A 19,277-nucleotide genomic window follows, 5' to 3' on the forward strand; every position below is an offset into this window, starting at 1 on the left:
GCCAGTCACAATCCTGACTTGGAAATATATCCCTGTTCCTTCAGTGTCGCTGGGTCAAAATCCTGGAATTTCCTCCCTCAGGGCCACTCACAGCAGGTGGGCTGCAATGGCCACCATCACCACCATCTCGAGGGCACCGAGGGATGGGCAATAAATACTAGCCCAGCCAGTGACACCCACATCCTACAAATGAATATTTTTTTTAAAAAAAGCAGCCATTTTATAAATGTTGCACGATATCAAGACTATCTATTGGCTACAATACAATAGCTGGTGATGAGACCAATTTTTGTTCCCAGGTTGGGAGCACAGATGGAGGAGAAACCCCAGCTCCGTGAACCTGACCTGTTTTTAGATAAGGGGCTGCCACACTCGTGATTTTTAGTCTGAGTGCGAGCTGTATTGGAAATTGGGCCAGGTGTTCTGAAGAGCTGAGGAAGCTGCCATTTGACAGAGAAGGTTGTGTGGAACACCTGTCCCAGCACTGTGTCCAAAATTAAAATGATGCATAAAATATTTGACCAGCCATCATTCTTCTTCATTTATGTTCCCCATCCGTACCATGCATTGCCAGCTAGGACCCCCTTACCCATCCTATGGTCCCAATTATGCCCTATGCCATTCTATCTACCCCTTGGAAGCTTACAACCTTGTAGTGCTTGCTTCCACTCACTACCATTTACCCCTTCACCTACAATTCCAACTTGTCTATTATCCACAAGTACCCCTGCATATAGAAGAAAAAATAAAGTTCTGTTACTTAGTGTGTTCTGCAATAAAGAATTTTATTAAGAAATGATGAATGAAAGTGCATAACACATTTTGACGTGTTGACACTTCTCAACAGGTCTTGATAGTTCAACAATTCTTGACAATTCACTTGTTGACAGTTCAATGTTTCTTGGCAGGTGCCAGCTTTCCTTGGCAGTTCTCAACAAGCCTTGCCATGTCTTTTACAGGCTTGACAGTTCTAAGGGATTTATGCAGCTTCAACGCAATATTTAAAAATTCCAAAGAGTTACCTCCCTTCCCACCCCAACCAAACAAAGGAACCTGAGCTTACGTCCAAGTTGTCCTGGGACTGTATCCACAACTTGGTTTGAGTGGAAGAAGCTGATCAATTTAATCACCATCAGTAGCTGTAAACAGTGCATTCTTAACTCATGAACCCAGTGAAAATGGGAATGTCAGGTTTGAGGATGTAAGCTAGGATTTCCAACATTTTCCATCAATTTCCCTAAGGTGGAGAAGTTTATCAATGTGGTGAAAATCTAGGCCTAGTTGTCTCTATTTGACCATGATTTGCTACAATAAATTGATGGAGTACTTTCCGGTTCTGTACTTACCCTAACTTGCATCTATCTTGGATCTGATCCAATCGTGCTGAAGCCACAATGAACTAGAAAGCTGGGCATGCACTCATCTTTATTTTTCCCTCTGTCGTAACACACTTGAAAGGAAGCAAAATTAAAAATGCATCTCTATCTGATGTTGAATGTAGCAGTATTTTTTAAATCTTAATTAAGTGTCCTGCTTACTGTGCCTTTTATTGACTTCTTTTATACTTTACGAACGGAGAGTAAAAAGGAAATGTGTGAAGCATGTCTGCATTTACACTTCTGGGGTGCAGCATAAGAATCATATAACTACAAATTCTATTTGTTTGGTTATATAACAAACCTGCAAATAAATCTCTTTGCATAGTTGCCTTCAATACTGCTGTATAAGTAATGGCAAAGTGGAGGCTTTTGAAATCCTTGGTTTGATTTAACAAGGACTTTTTGTTTCAATGAGGTTTTGTTGGTTTTTTTGGGTTTTTTTTTAACAAAGCAAAATAAAAACCCCAAGAACTGCGGGTGCTATTCTAAAGAAGGGTCATTGGACTTGAAACGTTAACTATGATTTCTCTCCACAGATGCTGCCAGACCGGCTGAGTTTTTCCAGCAATTTCTGTTTTTGTTTTTAACGAAGCAAATTGGTTTTAAAAAGAAAATCACTGATGTCTAGATTCCTCCTTTAGCTTACCTCCTCACTGGGTTGAAAATAATATTTTTGATAAGAAGGGAGATGAAGTTTTTATTTGGAGTATGGTAGGGATCTAGTAGAGACAGAAATTCTCAATTCATTTCAAAGGTGTGAGATGTGCACCTGAAATGCCATAACCTGCAAGGCTACAGACTACAGGTTAGATATTGGCAATAGCCTGGATGGCTTGTTTTCGGCAGATGTATTTGTGATAGGCCATATGGTCTCTTTCTTTGCCATAAATATTTTGATTATACAATGCTTTTAATACAATGGTTTAAAATATTCTAGCTATATTGGGGTCAATTTTAAAGATGAAAGAAGGAAGCGGGTATGACGAGCAAACACCAGCCTTTCCACCAGGTGGGGTTAGTTAAAATCGGAATGGGAACTTCAGTAAACAATACTGAAAGTACAAATGTAAGTGGTACTGTGAATAAGCCTTTGAGATATTTTGCACTGCTTTGATATCATGTCCTTAAGTCGTGTTGACATTATCACCAACCCAGTTTGTTCGCATTTGCAAGGATGTTGCAAATGCAGCATTTATAGTTTGTACAATGTGGCTTTTTGTAATTATAGACAAAAATTAGAGCGAAACTCAGAATTGTGCTTTATTCCATGTTACTGTCTTTGTTCTCCATGTTAACATTTGTTTTGAAAGTAACCATTGTCTCTCTTAGGCATGACCTGGGAGCCTGCTCTGGAAAGCAGAAGGCTATTGTTGTTTGTGCAGGATTTCAGTTAGTGTGTACTAATAGAGTGAGGGTTTTTATTTCTTTAACAAAAGTACTCTTCAGTCAAGTTTCCAGGAAGAAAACATATTCATCTGATATAAAATGGCCCTGTTTGTCAACTGTTGGAGTGTCATTAACTTGGTGCATGTTGAATATTAAAGTGATGTTTGTCACTTTTTATTCTGTTTTCCCATGCTGTTGTTGCTGATGGAATTATAGTGGGTGTGAATATTAGAGTTGTGTGAATGTTACACTGTTACATTCAATGAATAGTTTACTAAATTTGGCTTTTTTCCAACTGTTTCATTTCATTGTGTTTCATGTACATTTGACATAAAATTTTCCAATTCATAACACAGATGATAACTGATTGGAAGCTTTATGTCATTAATACAGTCAAAAAGAAAACTGGACTTTTCAATTTTTCTGGAACTGTTTTGTTTTTGGAGGCTTTCTCCTAAACAGTAAAAGCTCTTTAACAAGGTATCATTCATCTATCTTTATAATCACATCATCTGTATATAATACAGTGTCTATAATAAAAGACTTTCATTTATATAGTGCTTTTCACAATCACTGGACTTCTTGATGTGCTTTACAACCAATGAAATATGTGGTTTAATCACTGTTGCATAATAATATAACTGCTGCATTATCTGCTAGGGTGAGATAGTGCCTTAGTAACAACACCACCGAATTAGTATGCTCTGAGGATGTGGGTTCAAATGCCACCATGGTAGCTCACTGAATTTAAATTTGGAATTGAAAACTTCATAATGTATCATGAAACTAACAGCCCATCTGGATCCTTTTTAGAAGGAAATTTGCCAACCTTAACTGGTTTGCCTAACATTTGACTAGATTCATAGTATATGTTTGACACTTAAATGCCCTCTGAAATGGCCTAGCCGATTACTCAGTTGAGAGAGATTAGGGATGAGTAACAAAAGCTGACTTTGCCAGCGGTGTCCACATCTCTTGAAAGAATAACAAATGTGAAACTTGAATAATTAGCAATCCAGTTTTGATGAAAATTCAGACCTGAAACATAACTCTGCTTCTTTGCAGATATTTTGCTTTTCTGTTCTTAACAACTTTGTAAAATTTTAAGTGTTGATGTTTAAAGAGACTTGGGTGCACTTGTGCGAGGTAACCAGAAAGCTAGAATGTGGGGGCAACAAGCAATTAGAACAGCAAATGGCATGTTGACCATTCGCTTAATCACTCACGATCGAACACTTCGATGTCTTTTACCAATTCCATCCCCATTGCCCTGTTTTCCATTAATAATCACAAATCTCTCTACCTTAAACATTCCAAAGACTGAACTTCCACAGACTCCTGTGGCAGAGAATTCCATAAGTTTACCAACCTGTGAGTAAAACAAAATTCTCCTTATCTCAGACCTAAGTGGTATCCATCTTATTTTTAAATTATGCTCCCTAGTTCTAAACTCCCCAGCCAGGGGAAACATCTTACCTGCATCTACCATGTCTATCTCTTTAAATATTTTATAAGTCACTGTGAGATCATTTCCCATTCTTCAAAACTCCAGAGAATATAGGCCCAGTTTGTCTGATGCCTTTTCATAGAACATGTCAAAAGCCTTCTGAAAATCTAAGTGTATCATATCCATCGGCTCTCCTTAGTAACTGCTTCAAAAAATTCCAACAAGTTTGCCAACCTCTCTTTCCAATTCACAATTGATGCTGACCGTGCTTAATCAGATCACCAACTGTCTAATTGTCACATCCTTTGTAATTTTCCCTAATACTGAAGTAAAGCTAACAATCTGTAGTTTCCTGTTTTTTCCCCTCACTCCCTTCTTAAACAGTGGGTGGGTGACATTGGTGACTCTCCAATCCACAGGAATCATTTCAGAAACTATAGAATTTTGGAAGGTAATAACCATTGCACCAATTATGTCTACAGTCTTCTCCTTCAACACTATCAAATGTAAAGTATCAGGTCCTAGGGATTTAACAGCTTTCAGCTCCATTAATTTCTCCAGTTCTTACTAATACAAAATGTCCTTCAACTGCCTCATTCTTATACTAACAGCAATTTGTGCAGAATGTACGGGTGCTGAAGGGATTGCAGCATCAATTCAATAGGATGATACCTGGATTCAAAGGCTAAAATTATGAGGAGATATTATTATGCAAACTGGGGTTGTATTCCTTCTGATTTAGAAGGCTCAGGGGTGACTTAATTGCAGTTCTCAAAGTAATGCAGGAAACAAATAATGTAAACGGGGACAAATTATTTCCGCTGATTAGGGAGACTTGGATAAGGACCATGATATATTTGAATGACAGAGCAGAATTACGGGAATAAATGTTCTATTCCTGCTTCGGTGTTCCTGTATGTGAATAAAGTCAGAAAGCAAAATCCCTTGGAGATTCTGAGAACTGAAAAATAATCAGGAATTTTAAAAAAAGATGCTGGATACACCACAAGTTGCGCAGCACCTACGGAGACAGGAGAGAGTTAAAGTTTCGGGTCAATGTACTTTCTTCAGAATCGATTCTATGGGAGATGAGTGTTGCATGAGAAAAAAAATCAATCAAGCCTTAAAGGAAAAATAATGGGAAGATACTAAAACAGTGAATGCAAAACAGATACAAAAGACGCTAAAATTAGATATTTGTTTCTTTCAAGAAAACAACAGGCCTAACTGCAAACTGGCATAATTTTATGTTGTTTCTTTAATCATACATATTGTTAGTTCATCAAATGTAAAGCTGAATATTTAAAGACTTTGAATGGGTCTCCTTATAAGGTAATTGTTTCTTTCTCTTGGCTGTTTGACAATAAGCTCAGTGTATAAACTATGGATGTTTGGTGCAGAAATGTTTTAAAAAAAACTACAATTGGTGAATTTGATTTTTAAAATTACCTGAGTTCGATTTACATAATGCTGTAACATCTGTTATTTGTAAGGCGTAACATTTGAATGTGTTTCCTGTTCTATAGACTCTATTGTTTGAAGATCTATGGCTTATCATCTCTTTGGCGATTATTCAGAGGGAAGAAATGGAATGTTCTGAGGCAGCGTGTGGACTCCTGCTCATATGACTTGGATCAGGTGGTGAATTTTTCTGCTATCTAATATTCTTGAATTATTGGGGTACCAGAAAATTGAAGCTTTTTCACTACCACCTGCAAATGTTATATATCTACTAGACTATTTATTGTACAACCAACAATCCCTTTAAAATTTCTTTGTATGCAGCTTATTTCAATGTGCAGCTTCTTTAAGTCTTCTTGCACAGCCATGACATCTTAGAGGATAGGATAGGATCAACTTGCACTGTATCTTCTCTACTGCTGTGCGGTCACCCACACACACACTGCTTAGAGCAGGGCTTCTCAAAGGCTTTCCCTCTGTGACTCCATTTTCAGGGCTTGAAAATTGTCCTGACTCCTCAGAGAGAACTGAGAGTGCGGGAAAACGGCTATACAACTGTTATAACTTAGTCAGAGCTCCATAGTCAACATTGTTGCCTCAGAATTCTCAAACCTAAAACTTGAGCTCATGGCCTCTCTTGACCCCTGAGAACGCACCTTATTTAGGCATTTTAAGGTGTATTCGTTTATGGGAAATGTAGGGTCATAAAGCATTTACAAAAACATAGAAAGAAGTAACTAACACAGAATGTTGGAGAAACTCAGCAGGTCTAGCAGCATCTATGAAGAGAGAAACGGAGTTATCATTTTGAGTCCAATGTGACTCCTCTTCAGAACACCACTCCCTGTATAAACAGCATGCCTTCCAAACACCCCCTCATGTTCCTCCACCAATTTATCCTAAGTTTGTATCCTCTGGTTACCGACCCATCAGCAGCTAGAAACTTTTTTTTAAACGCTAAAAAAATTGCATTGAAACAAATTGCGTAAATTATGACAGATCTCTACAGGGACAAAGAATCTGTTACATGAAGGATTTTTCTACATTTTGAACTTGGTACAGGAGTTGAAGAGAGACCTAGCATATACTGATACAAACCCTGAAAGATGGTGGGGCAAGCTAAAAACATTATTAGGAAACGCACAATGCAATCCTAAACTCTATAAACAGAGGCATAGGTATGAAATTTAAAGTTAGGGACATCAGTTATGAGGAGAAACAAGAGAATCTGGAATGGTTCTATTAAGAAAAGAGAAAATTACAGAATGATTCAATAGAGACACTTAAAATTATTACAAAGTATAAAATATTATAGAGCAAAAATAGGACATTGACCTCTTTATGCAGATCCATGCATGTTGAACATGAGATTCCTTATACCTTACTGTATCCCACTTAGTCACCATATCTTTGTTTCATTAATTTATGGCATGTTAGCATCACTGACTCAGCCAGCATTTATCACTCAATCCTAATTGCCATTTAGATGGTGGTCAATCATCTTCTTAAAGCACTGTAGTCCATGGGGATTAAGTATGCTACAGTTCTGTTTGAGAGAAATTTCCAAGATTTTGACTCAAACAGTGAAGGAGCAACGATAAAATTCTTCAGCCTGGAAAGGGACTTGCAGATGGTGATGTTCCCATTCATCTGCTGCCCTTGCCCTTCTGGGTGGCAGAGGTTATGGGTATGGAAGGAGTCTTGCTGAATTACTGCAATACATCTTGTAAATTACTGCCGTTGGGATTAATGGAGTTGAATGTTTAAGGTATTGGATGGGGCCCTGTCAAGTGGGTTGCTTTTTTCTGGATGGTATTGTGCTAATAAAGGGCATTTGGAGCTGCAGTCCTCCACTCAAATAGAGTATTCCATCACACACTTGGAACTTGTGCCATGCGGATAGTGGATATGCTTTGAGTTGGGAGGTTTTAGTCACTGCAGGATTCTCAGCCTCTGACTAGTTGTTATAGCCACTTTATTTATATGGCTCGTCCTTTGTAGTTTCTGGTCAACGGTAATTGCCCCACCCCTAGCTGTTGATTTGGAATTTAGCAAAAGTAAAGCCATTGAGCACTTTGCAACTACCTGTGAGCATCTCTAATTCAGACCATATGTCAGAGGAGTGATCATTGATGAATTAGTTCAAAGTAGTTGGACCTCAGACATTACTCTGAGGAACTCCAGCAGAAAATCCCATAGCATGAGATGATTGGCCTCCAACAACGATAACCATATTCTCTTCTGTTAGTTATGACTCCAATCAGCAAAATGTTCCTCCCTCATCTTCCCCCTCCACCATCTTCCTCCCCACTGCCCTCTCCATGGATTCTGATTAATTTCAATGTTGCTAAATCAGTCAAATGCTACCTTAATGTCAAAGGCAGTCACGCTTGCTTCCCCTCTGGAATTCAACTCTTCTGTCCAAGTTTGGTCCATGGCTTTAATCAGGTAAAGAACTGAATGAACCTAAACAGAGCATCAATGAGCAGGTTATTGTGAAGCAAGTGCTGCTTTATGGTGCTGTTGAAGATTCCCTTGTGTCATTGCCTATGATTGAAAGTAGAGTGATAGGGCAGCAATTGACTCAGTTGGATTTGTCCTGTTTTTTTACTCCGCCAGTTGTCCATATTGTAGGCTAGATGCCAGTGTTGTAGCTGTAGTGGAAAAGCTTGACGAGGAAATCAGCAAGTTCTGGTGCACAAGAAACAGCACAGCGAGGATATGAGAATGTTCGTTACTTTTGCTGTACCTTTCTCCTTCACTTTCCTAATCTAGTCCACCCTTGAACACATCTATGCTATTCGCCTCAACTATTATATGTCTTAACAAGTTCCACATTCTCTCACTGAGTAAAGTGTTTCTTGAACTCCTAATTGGATTTGTCATAGGATCTTATATTTGTGCCTCTAAGTTCTTGAATCCCCATTAATCTCCCTTCACTAGTCTGCCCTATGGTCCACCTCACATGTCCATCACAGAGCTGATTTTCAATTTGTTTCTTCTTTCTTTTCCCTTTTGAAATAGGGCATAGTTTGTTTCCCAAACCCTGCTCTTAAAGTCTGGTTTAAAAATGGCCTACAAAGATTTATTGTGTTATAACAAAGTAGAGTTTATCATGCATTCAAAAACCATGGATGAAGTGGGTGGGAGGTTTATCGCAACACACACTTGCACATGGGTGTACAAAGAAAGAAAAAGGGGTTACAATTGCTGAAAGAAACATGCATTAATTCATATCATTAAGAGTCCGTTAAGTCAATGTCCCATGAGATTCTAGCAGAAATCCTTTTCATAGGGGTTTAATTGCAGATGAATGCAGTTATTCTTGTAAACCGGGAAATTAGTTATCTTCTTTAGCAAAACACAGGATTCTTTCTGTAAATTAGACTTCAGTTGCAGTTCAGGATCTTTGTCAATGCTTTGGGGCATGATACTTATCAAACCCCTTCATGATTTTAAAGACCTCTATCAGGTTACACTTCAGTCTTCCCTTGAACAAAGGCCCAGCTTGTTCAGTCTTTCCTGATACTTTTGATAAACTGTGCAAATGTTTGTGTGATTTCTGTGGTGGATCTGTGTCCTTTGTGTTCACAGTTTGCTGTCCATATTACAAACAGGATGGCATGATAGCTCCTGCCTCACAGTGCCAGGAACCAGGGTTCGATTCTAACCTCAGGCAACTGTCTGTGTGGAGTTTGCCACATTCTCCCGTGTCTGTGTGGGTTTCCTCTGGGTGCTCCGGTTTCCTCCCACAGTCCAAAGATGTGCTGGTTAAGTGGATTGACCATGCTAAATTGCCCATAGTATCCAGGGATGTGCAGGCCAAGTGGTCTAGCCATGGGAAATGCAGGGTTACAGAAATAGGTAAGGGGGCAATGGATCTCAGTGATATACTGTTTGGAGGATCGGTGTGGACTTGATGGGCACAATGGCCTGTTTCCACACTAGGCATTCTATGATTCTATGAATCCTCCACTTGAACAAAAATTCTAGATTTGTTTACCATAACTTCTCTGCTTTTGAATTCTGTTCTTCAGTAATTCCAGTGTATAATTGTTGCTTTCAAAAAACATGTAGAAATCTATATGCTGGAACCCTTTATGCTTCTGTCCTATTTATATTCCATTTTCCCAGGGGTAGATGGCCTATGTACAAATATAGCACAGGACTGCACCAGTCAGCCTCCATCCTCCTCCACCATCCACTTCTGATTATGGCTTCAACTCCACATTCTTACCTACCCCCAATAACCTTTGACTCTCTTGTTAGTCAATTATCACCACTGCCTTCAAAATAGTTAATTGCATCTTCCTTCCACTATTAAAATTGACTACCTCATACTTACCCATATTGAAACATTCTGTGACTTTGTCAACATGTTCTTGTATTCTGTCTCAATCATCCTCAATTGTAATTATACTCCTCAACGTGTAGCCCTCTGCAGATTTCAATGTAATGCTTTCAACTCCCAAGGCTGCTTTTAAGGCTTCGTGACAGCTTATCTATTTTGCATCCATTGCATTACCTTGGCCTGGTTTTCCCCATAGTTCAAAGAAATTTTAATGGTTGATCAAACATGACCTTCCCTTTTGAAATTCATATTGACAGTTCTTTAATTTTTTTCAGTTTTCTGAATGATTGCCTGTTACATTTTTGAGTAAAGATTCCAGTATCTTCCCTGCCAACATATTAAACTGATTTGTAGTTCAATGGCTCTGTTCCATTTATCTTTTTAAATGTCCCCTTGTGTCTTGTTTTTCTTGGGCTCATTTGTTTGTATGATTTTACTGAATTATATCTCCTCTTTAGTTTATTTTAAATTCATTCACAGCTGGAAAAATAATTTACTGCACCCTTTGGACATTTGTGAATATCCAAACAAAGTACAAAGACTATCCATAATAATCAGCAGTGGATTTTCATTGATTTTCAAATTAGCAGTAATTTTATCATGAGTCGTAACTGCAAGAGTATGGCAGGCTTACCAGAAAGAGGCCAAAACACACACATGTAATTTAACTAATGTCAGTACAGGAAAATTGTAATCTGACATCTTTGTTCCATAGTTATCCCATTCAGATGATTAATTATCTGTTGTCTTTGGCATAAAGTTTATTATAAACAGCTTAAATTTGGAATCTGTAAATTACTGAGTAACCAGTCCACTGTATTAGTATGTGTCAGACTTATTCATTTGTCTAATGTTTTATATTTGAATGCTTCTTTTCAAACTAAATAATAGTCTTTTATGTAACAGTCACATCTGTCTTTTTTTGCTTACAGCTGTTTATTGGAACCCTGCTGTTCACCATTCTCCTCTTCCTCTTGCCAACTACAGCCCTCTACTACCTTGTGTTTACACTGGTAATGAGCTTTGGATGCACTTCAGTGAACACGAATGAGATGCACACATTTGTGTGTAATCTGTGATAAATCACCTTTGTGCGTTTACATAGTGGACGTTGTAAGCTGCTGTAGTTTATGGTTCACCACATTTCTGTGGCTTAGATCGTGGTTAGAAATTAAATTACAATGCCCTTCTTAGGCCGCATGTTACTTGAATCGCATCGAAATATAAATATGTATATTCTGTGTTACAATTGTTTCGTATGGAACCTACAGCCAATCTCTAATTCCTTTTTTTTGTTATTCAATACTTCAACAGTTAAGATTGGTGGTGGTTGTCATTCAGGGTCTCATTCACCTGTTCGTGGACTTCATTAACTCTCTCCCATTGTACGCATTAGGACTTAGACTGTGTCGACCTTATAGACTTGCAGGTAATGCTCTTAAAGCTGAATTAATTTGGCTTTGTTCTCTTGGTAGAAAGTTAATGATAGAGAAATGCACACGTATTCAACATACTGATGAAATGTTTATGGGCTTTTGAGTGGCAATTTGAAGTATTTAGAGATCCTTTTCAGGGTAGCGCTCTCTCGGGGGGATCAGTGATGTGTGTGGGTAGAGAAAGTAACAACGTGACTTGAATCAGGATTAATCTAAACCAGGATATATAAATTAGAATATTTAATTAATCTACAGAGGGAAATAAAAATAGCATTAAGAGAGTGAGATAGAGAGGCAGGAAGAAAATAAAAGAATTGGCTTTTAAAATGTTTTGTTTTAGTAATGTCACAGCATTGAAGATGGACTTAATTCTGAAGTTACCACTATTACAATTTTCTGGCCTGCTTGTTAGGTCATTAGCTCATAACTACAAGCACCAACACCTACAAGTTTCCCTTCAAGCCTCAGATCATCCTCACTTGGAATCATATCGCCATTCCTTCACTGTCCTTGGATCAAAATCCTGTAACTCCCTCCCTAATTGTGGGTGTGCCACACAACATAGACTGCAGCAACAAGGCGGCTGTTTGAGTTCAATTATGGATGAGGCAGCAAAGACACCTTCACACTGTAACTGAATAAAATAAAGTAGTACAGCAGATTCATGCCTTTAGGTGATTTCAGTGCTGAGGTGCTGCTGTGTCTAACTTGTGGAGTATCAAGGCATGTAGCATCTTCTATATTTAATCGCACGTACTGCAGAAGTTGCTGTCCAATTTACTCCTCAACAATAGTGAGGATTGTTAGCCTTGCCATAATTAATGAAAATTGTGGGCTATTAGTTCATTTTGGTTTTGTACTTTAGATGTTTCTCTGAAGAATCAGATATCTCAAATGAATCATAGAAACCCTGTTGTGTGGAAGCAGGCCATTTGGTCCATCAAGTCCACACCAACCCTCTGAAGAACATTGCACAGACCTGTCCCCCACCCTATCTCTGTGTAACCCTGCATTTCCCATGGCTAACCCACCTAACCTGCACATCTTTGGACTGTGGGAGGAAACCAGAGCACACAGACATGGGGAGAACGTGCAAACCCTACACAGGCAGTCACCCAAGGGTGGAATTGAACTCGGATCCCTAGCCTCACCGATCCCTAGCACTGTGAGGCAGCACTGCTAACCACTGAGCCATCGTGCTGCCCAAATACCTTTGAATATAAGTTCAGTGGTATCTCTTTGTAGGCACAATTTTACACATCTGTACCAATTTTCTGATCTTTCTGTAGAGGTGAAATTCTGTTTACAAACTTCTATGCATGATGGTGTGATTAATGTTTAACACTCCTAGATATTGTTTCTTTGAAATCTAATGTTATTACTGGTGATCATTTGAATCTACATTCGCAAACATTCAACCAAGCCATTGGACCTGTTGTAAAATACTAAAGATTGATATTTGATAATAATCTAATGGATTCTTCTTTCAGAGAAGTTTGTTGTGATTGTTATAATTTGACTAACAAATTACACAGCAGTTAAATTTTGTATAAAATCATTGCCGCATCAAAATATTTTCTGCATTCTTTATTGTTTGGAATTGAAAATTTATAATGTATATTTTTGTCCTTTATCTACAGCTGGTGTTAAGTTTAAAGTTTTTCAGATGGTTGCTGACAAACCTCTTCACTTATTAATGCAGGTACAGTTATATCAGTACTTTCATTGTGACCGAACTTTATCTTCAATGACCAACTTAGTTGCTCCACAGAAAATCGAATTGCTGTAACCGTTTTAGGATTGCAGTGGTTCCATGTTTTGTTTCTTTACAAAAGGAAAAATGTAGGGCAGAGTTTTCCGATGGTTTGAGCCATGTAGACAATCATGTGAAATGTGGGGAAATAAAACAAGAATGAAACTATTCAACACTCAACGTCAAGAACAAAACAACTTCCAACTTTCCTCTTACTGTTTCAATGGTGAGATCAGAATGCTGCTGATAAGTGGTGACTACCTTATTTCCATGTATTTGCATGTTATTAATATCCCAGCTTGCTTCTTTATATGGAGATAGCAAGAACTGCAGATGTTGAAGAAGGGTCCTGACCCAAAACATCAACTTTCTTGCTCCTCTGATGCTGCCTGGCCTGCTGCGTTCCTCCAGCTCCACACTGCGTTATATCTCGCTTCTTTATATGCAGCTTGTAATTCTCCCTTGCTCTCTTGAGAAACTGAAGGGCGACAGTTCCTGAAGTAGGCATCCGAGCAGTTACCTAGTGGATGCAGCTTGCCACTTCTTCCTTTGAGTCTCCAATATAGTGTCCCTTCACCAACATATCCTTGAATGCTCCATGGACAGTGTCCTCCTCCTCCATCCATTCATTCACCAAACGTTGGTGTCAGCAAACCACCAACCTCACCACATTTTCTGGCCCCCCTCTGACCAACTCAGGATCCACTTCAGTCCTTAAAGACTTCACATTGGAGCTCAGACACTTCTGGCTTCAATGCTTCTGGCAGGTCAATTTGCACGCAGGCTCACGGTCATTTCATGCATTTACACCTGATGCACATTATGGTTCTTGGCTTCATTTCTTTGACCTGACTTGGACACTGCCAGCCTGTCTGTGGATGGGATAGCATTTTAGCCAGAAAGCAGGAAGAATTATATTTGTGAAGGATAAGGTAGGTAAGAGCTTCTGAATGGCGACACTGCATCCAATACTGAAGTTGATATTCGATGAACCTAGGGTGAGGTTTGTATGCAACGGCAGTGTTACTATGAATGTGAGGTTGCAGACAGAGTATGGTGACCTTTACTCTTACAGAGCCTTTTTCCTGTGCTGTCTTATAGTCCTACCCTGGAGTCAGCACTAACCCAAGCAACTGCCTGTGTTTGGTTCCTTGGTCTCCTCTGATAGTCCACCAGATAGAGCATGACCCTCCTCTCTCAAACCCTGGATGAACTTCAGGTTCCTATTGAATAGAAGGCTGCCACCTTCAATTTCCGTTAAGAAATTTCAGTTTCTTAAGAGGACCGTGTGTGAGGTAGTTTCCTGAAATGGTGCAGCTAGCCTGTACACCAGAATGTGCTAGTAATGACACAAGTTTTTCACCTCTTACTTCATCATTGCATGAGGATGCCAATGGACTAGTTACATAATTAATGAACTGAGGAGCAGAAGATAGGGTAGAAAAGTCGTTGTCAGCTTTAACAGAACACCCACATGACACTCCCGTAGCCTACAAAGGGGAAAACACAACCTGTAGTTTCATGGATTTTATATACACAGGAATAATCTGTTTTGTACATTATTCCAATTTGATTTCAGCAGGATCACTACTTCAACCTCCTCCTCTAACTTATTCTCATGATTGTTGAAATATTTTGTCACTCGATTTGACCATTTAACAGGTTGCACCTGAGTCTCAGTCTTCACGGGTATCCACTCGAAGAAAGCTTTATACCAACACTAAATCCTACCTCTGCATCACTTGTAGCCCCAGGCAATTTGCTTTAATTTCCTGTTCTTCAGTGCATTTATTGCTGCCTTTATCCTCACCACCTTGTACCTCTGTGGCTTATGCTTCCCGTCCTCTGCAATTTATTTCCACTACTATTCCCTGCCATTCTCCTAATTCTGGCTTTTTTTCTTTTACTCTCTATCCCTCTGTACGTTCAGGTGCAGAGGCTTCAGTTGTAGTGTTTAGCCCTAAGTTATCTAGCTTCTTACCTCTCCTCTGTTTTCATTCTTCAATTTTTTTTACCCAAGGTAAACCCTTCACATGTCCGCTGCAGTCATCAATCCAACCCTTCCCTGGAAAATGAGTGGTTAATTTTACCTTCGTGAATTACTTTTAAAAATATCAATATTGTTTTTCCGTAGCTTTTTTGTTATGCATCTTATGAAAGTTTCCAAGATATGTCGACTATTGTAGGTTAAGGTAACCTTCAGTTTTATTATCTAGGAATTTGGTCATGATGTTTAAAACAGCAACTCATTAGTCATAAGTAAACCACATTGAATCATGCTGGGACAATGGAAATTAGAGTTTCTTTGGACATTATTCACCCACATTAGGCAGTGTCATTATGTCTAAGTGGAAATGAAATTAATAGGTTGAGTTTCTCATTTTATCTCTGAATATTTGTGTTTTGCATTCTCCAAAGTTTTAAACTGGAGGGAGAAATATTAAATGTCAGAAAAATAGACTTTACAAAATAACAAAATGGAAAAAGCTGTTTTTGTTCAGTAACCAGTGCTGTTCTAATGACAGATTAATCCCCTGACCTATGGGATGATAATCAGATATTACAGACTGCCAACCTACAGCTGTTATCCAAAGGACTCGTGGACAACTCTGTGTCAGAAACTGTTCCTTGGGGAACTGATTTATCCCTGGAAACGCAAAACAGAAAAGCAAGACTAGAAAATACAGCCAGAAACCAGCAGTCTTAATGAGTACGTCCATGACTAATTTCCTGCATTATGTCTGCATTGCCATTTATTTCAAAGAGGAGAGGTTTTTCTTCTGTAAATTTTTTAAAACAAAAGTTATAAATTTGAAATTGTTGATTGTTGCTAGTGCCAAAATTATGCTGCAAAATTATCAGTAGATTGATATAATAGAGTTCTTTTTAAATATAACAATTGAGAAAGCTTAAAATGTCATTTGGGATTTGAAGAAACCATATCTCAAATTACAATTTCACACTTTATCTCTTTTATTACAGCAAAAGCACTTTCCCCCATTTCATTGGGTGCAATTTTCAAGTTCTGTAAGAATGCACTTCAATTTGCTGTAAACTTGAAACATTATTGCACTGTTTTTAGACAAATCACTTTCTATGCATTCTGTTTGTGTTTTGTGACATCTTCTCTGTATATTAATTCTTTAGTATTTCCTAATAACATGCTCATTTTCAGTGTACAGCTGTACCTGCATCAGTTTCATATCTAGCTAAATTGATGCACTCAGATCTAAATTAAAGGATATTATTTTTGTGTCAATTGCAGAGAAACTTAAAAGGGAAACTCCACACATTTTTCTGATTTCTGCCAAATGTTCAGAACTCTCTATTGACCTGTGGTGGAATCGTCCAGCTAAATATTTGACATTTTGTATATTGCCATTGCTTACAGTATTGTCTTTCAGGGATTCACATAATATTGACCTTAGTAATTTTTTAAACTACAACATGCAATACTTTTAAACCATGTTTCTATAATTTACAAAATACCGTATTTTAGGTACATTACCAAATCATTCCTTCTGTTCATTGCGTTGCCTAAAATCAAATGGGTACCCATTTTTCTCAAAGCATTCAGAATCATAGAGATCTACTGCATAGAAATAGGCCTTTCGTTCCAGCTCATCCATGCCGACCCGATATCCTAAATTAATCTAGTCCCATTTGCCAGCATTTGGCCCTTATCCCTCTAAGCCCTTCCTATTCATGTACCCATCCAAATCCCTTTTAAATGTTGTAATTGTACAAGCCTCCACCACTTCCTCTGGCAGCTCATTCCATACACGCACCTGCCTCTGCATGAAAAAGTTGCCCCTTAGGTTCCTTTTAAATCTTTCCCCTCTCACCTCAGACCTATGCCTCTAGTTTTGGACTCCTGCAAATTCTGTTCATTGGCAAGTTTCTGAAGGGTTCTGAACAGGGTTAGATGTACTTTTAGATAATCTAACGAATCATAATGCAAAACATCACATTGCCCTCATTTCCCTGCAAGCATTTACTGTAATAGCAGTATTACAACATTTGACTGTGTCTTGGTACAGAATACCTATGAGACCTTTCCAGTAAATCTCTCACATTTAATGTAACTTCGTCCCTCCCTTTACAAAAGAGATTGCCACTCAAAGTTACTGAATTTCAAAATTCTGAATGGCTGAAAATTTCCTCAGAGGTTTTTAGCATGTTAGAATCATATTCTCTGAAATTATATTTCTGATGTTTATTAGCAGCATTGTTTTCTTATCACTAAGATCAGCAATGTTTTTACTGTCTGTGAATGCATATTCAAGATATCAGAATAAGTTGCATCACAAATTGTAAAACTTGTGCGTTTGCTTTTTTTTTTGCATTCTGTCCCAAATATGGATTGATGGTGGTACTGTAGTTGCACACTTCGTAATTTTTATGCATAAATCGGAATTTGAAGAGGACACAATGGTATAAGATTGGCATTTTCCACAGGCCCCAATTTCTCTGATGATATTGTGCTAGTTTTTATGTTCTGAGATTCTCAGGATGTTTTAGCATAACTGTCCAGATCAGCATGACTTCCAGGCTATATCTATGATGGAAAAATTCCTCTTCCTTCTTCTTGCAGCATTGTTACTTTAAGAATTATGCTCCTCAGGTTTTTGCACAGGACCAAATGTATTTAAAAATATTAATTTAGTGAATAAAATCTGATCTAATGTTGTTTGTACCTTTGTTTTTCTTCAGAAATATTTGCATTCACAATTTTATTAATTTCAGGTGAAATCCATTAAGCTGAATTGCTTTGGCATGTCAAAACTAACTCATCACTTAAATGCCAAAGCAATAGCAAAGTATCATTATGGCAGTGCCAAGATTACAATTTTAAAGAACTTTAGTCAATTGCTCTGGGTTAATGCAAGTCTGCTGCTGAACCAACTTTGTGTTATATATTCATAAGAACTTCAGCCCACCCTTTACGTTGTAAACTTGTTACTAGATGAACTTTTCCCCATAAAGCATTTTTTTTTTCATTTTATGGCATTAAAATATTTTTTATTTTAAATTTGTGTACATTTTAACTAATTCATAACTACCAATACATTTTTCAGTCTAGCCATAAGACTACCTTAATATTGATCTGTGGTACCTCTTTTCATTGAAGTATTTTTGACATGCAAATTGGTTTGAATATTAAAATCAATTTAAATAAATCACCAAATTCTGTCCACTCTTTCTTCACTGCTTTCACACCACCCCCTTTTTTTTCTCACCACCATTTTTATTATTTTACATTTTCACTATTTATATCTAATCTCCCTGTATTATTATATGTTGATATTTAATGCTAGTTGCTAAATATTTAATGACTCTTAAATCATAACCAGCATTATAGAGGAAGAAATGCAAGGTGCAGAGGTGCCCTTAACTTACCTGAATCTTGTCAGTCACCATTAGCACTACTCTGATGGTGCTGTTGCATTACAAGACTTTCTTGTCCTACCCAAGATAAATGATCCAATGAAACATTCAGCACCTGTATGCCAGATTTCATTGTGCAGTGCTGTGTTTACAGGTACAAGTAACCTGCTCCCGACATACCTTGAAAGAGCAAGCTGTTTTACCCAACAACTGATTTAGAAGCCCTGGTTTTTGTGGGCTTGTATCACAATTTCAGCTGAAGGGAGAAAAGAATGGACCTGTACGCCTCAGTCTATAGCAGATCTGTTCAGCAAAATATTGTGGGAGCTGGAAATGTGAAATAAAAACGAAGTTCTGAATACTCACATCTGGCAGCATCAATGGAGCCAGAAACAATAGGAATATGCATCCTTCAAGACTGAAAGAGAATCCTATTCACCCTGGAACATGGGATGGGATTTTTTGAGGAGTGGCAGTCTCATGCGTGTTGCCACTCTGGGCCTTGTTTACAAATGAAGGGAGCACCATATTTCTGAGAGATTCCACACAGCTCTCTCAGAAATGAGGAGCTGTACTTCCTTTCTGGCAGTTCCCTAGTGGTGCAGTACTGCTGGAGGAAGTCAAACCACGTCTGTTTCTTTTTACAGCGTCACCTGCTGTAATCTGAAAATTAAAA

General features: G+C 38.2%; 1 protein-coding gene across 1 annotated transcript; it reads left to right on the plus strand.

Moving 5' to 3' along the window:
• Positions 1-2,358: 2,358 nt before the first annotated feature.
• LOC125485692 (phosphatidylinositol N-acetylglucosaminyltransferase subunit Q-like) lies at positions 2,359-17,903 on the plus strand. The gene is made up of 6 exons (XM_048609764.1): positions 2,359-2,393; positions 5,739-5,850; positions 10,957-11,037; positions 11,339-11,453; positions 13,101-13,162; positions 15,739-17,903. The coding sequence occupies exons 1-6, from the start codon at positions 2,359-2,361 to the stop codon at positions 15,889-15,891; spliced, it is 558 nt and encodes a 185-aa protein (XP_048465721.1). The 3' UTR covers positions 15,892-17,903.
• Positions 17,904-19,277: the final 1,374 nt, after the last annotated feature.

Source organism: Rhincodon typus, chromosome 21 (genome assembly GCF_021869965.1).
Source record: "Rhincodon typus isolate 14 chromosome 21, sRhiTyp1.1, whole genome shotgun sequence".
NCBI lineage: Eukaryota > Metazoa > Chordata > Chondrichthyes > Orectolobiformes > Rhincodontidae > Rhincodon > Rhincodon typus.